The sequence below is a fragment of the Buceros rhinoceros genome, unplaced genomic scaffold (assembly GCF_000710305.1).
Source record: "Buceros rhinoceros silvestris isolate BGI_N320 unplaced genomic scaffold, ASM71030v1 scaffold21926, whole genome shotgun sequence".
Taxonomy (NCBI): Eukaryota; Metazoa; Chordata; class Aves; order Bucerotiformes; family Bucerotidae; genus Buceros; species Buceros rhinoceros.
In genome coordinates, this window is record NW_010419575.1 from 2,798 (window position 1) to 3,138 (window position 341).

The 341-nt window shown below is 65.7% G+C and overlaps 1 protein-coding gene across 1 annotated transcript in view; it reads left to right on the forward strand.

The window, feature by feature from the left end:
• The window catches only part of TGM4 (transglutaminase 4), a gene marked incomplete at its 5' end in the record, with an annotated part of 7,961 nt that overhangs the window by 348 nt on the left and 7,272 nt on the right, over positions 1 to 341 (forward strand). The window contains one exon of the mRNA XM_010139005.1: positions 68 to 174. Coding sequence (XP_010137307.1) covers positions 68 to 174 — 107 coding nt within the window. The remainder of the gene's footprint in view (positions 1 to 67; positions 175 to 341) is intronic.

The following is a 341-nucleotide window of genomic DNA, read 5'->3' on the forward strand; positions in this document are numbered from 1 at the left end:
TGCTGCCGAGCACGGCGTGGGCATTGCGGACCTGCGCAGCCCTCCCGCATGCTGTGTGCGTTTCCAGGCGAAAAATCGATGAGAGACAGGAGCACCCTGTTGGCGCTGAACCCGAGGCGGGAGCAGGAACTCGGCGGGTGGCAAATCTCCCTCGTCAAGAACAACGGCACAGAGGTAGAGCCCACGGGCAGCGTCCCGCAGCGCCGAGCCCGTCGGGAGCTAGAGGGCAAATCCTTTCTCCCGCCCTGCCTTCCCGCAGCCCTGGGATCTTAGGCGGGCAGCAGCCTTGCCCTGTGTATCCATCGCCCCATCCTGCTGCCTTCCCCTCTCTCCCTGCGTGG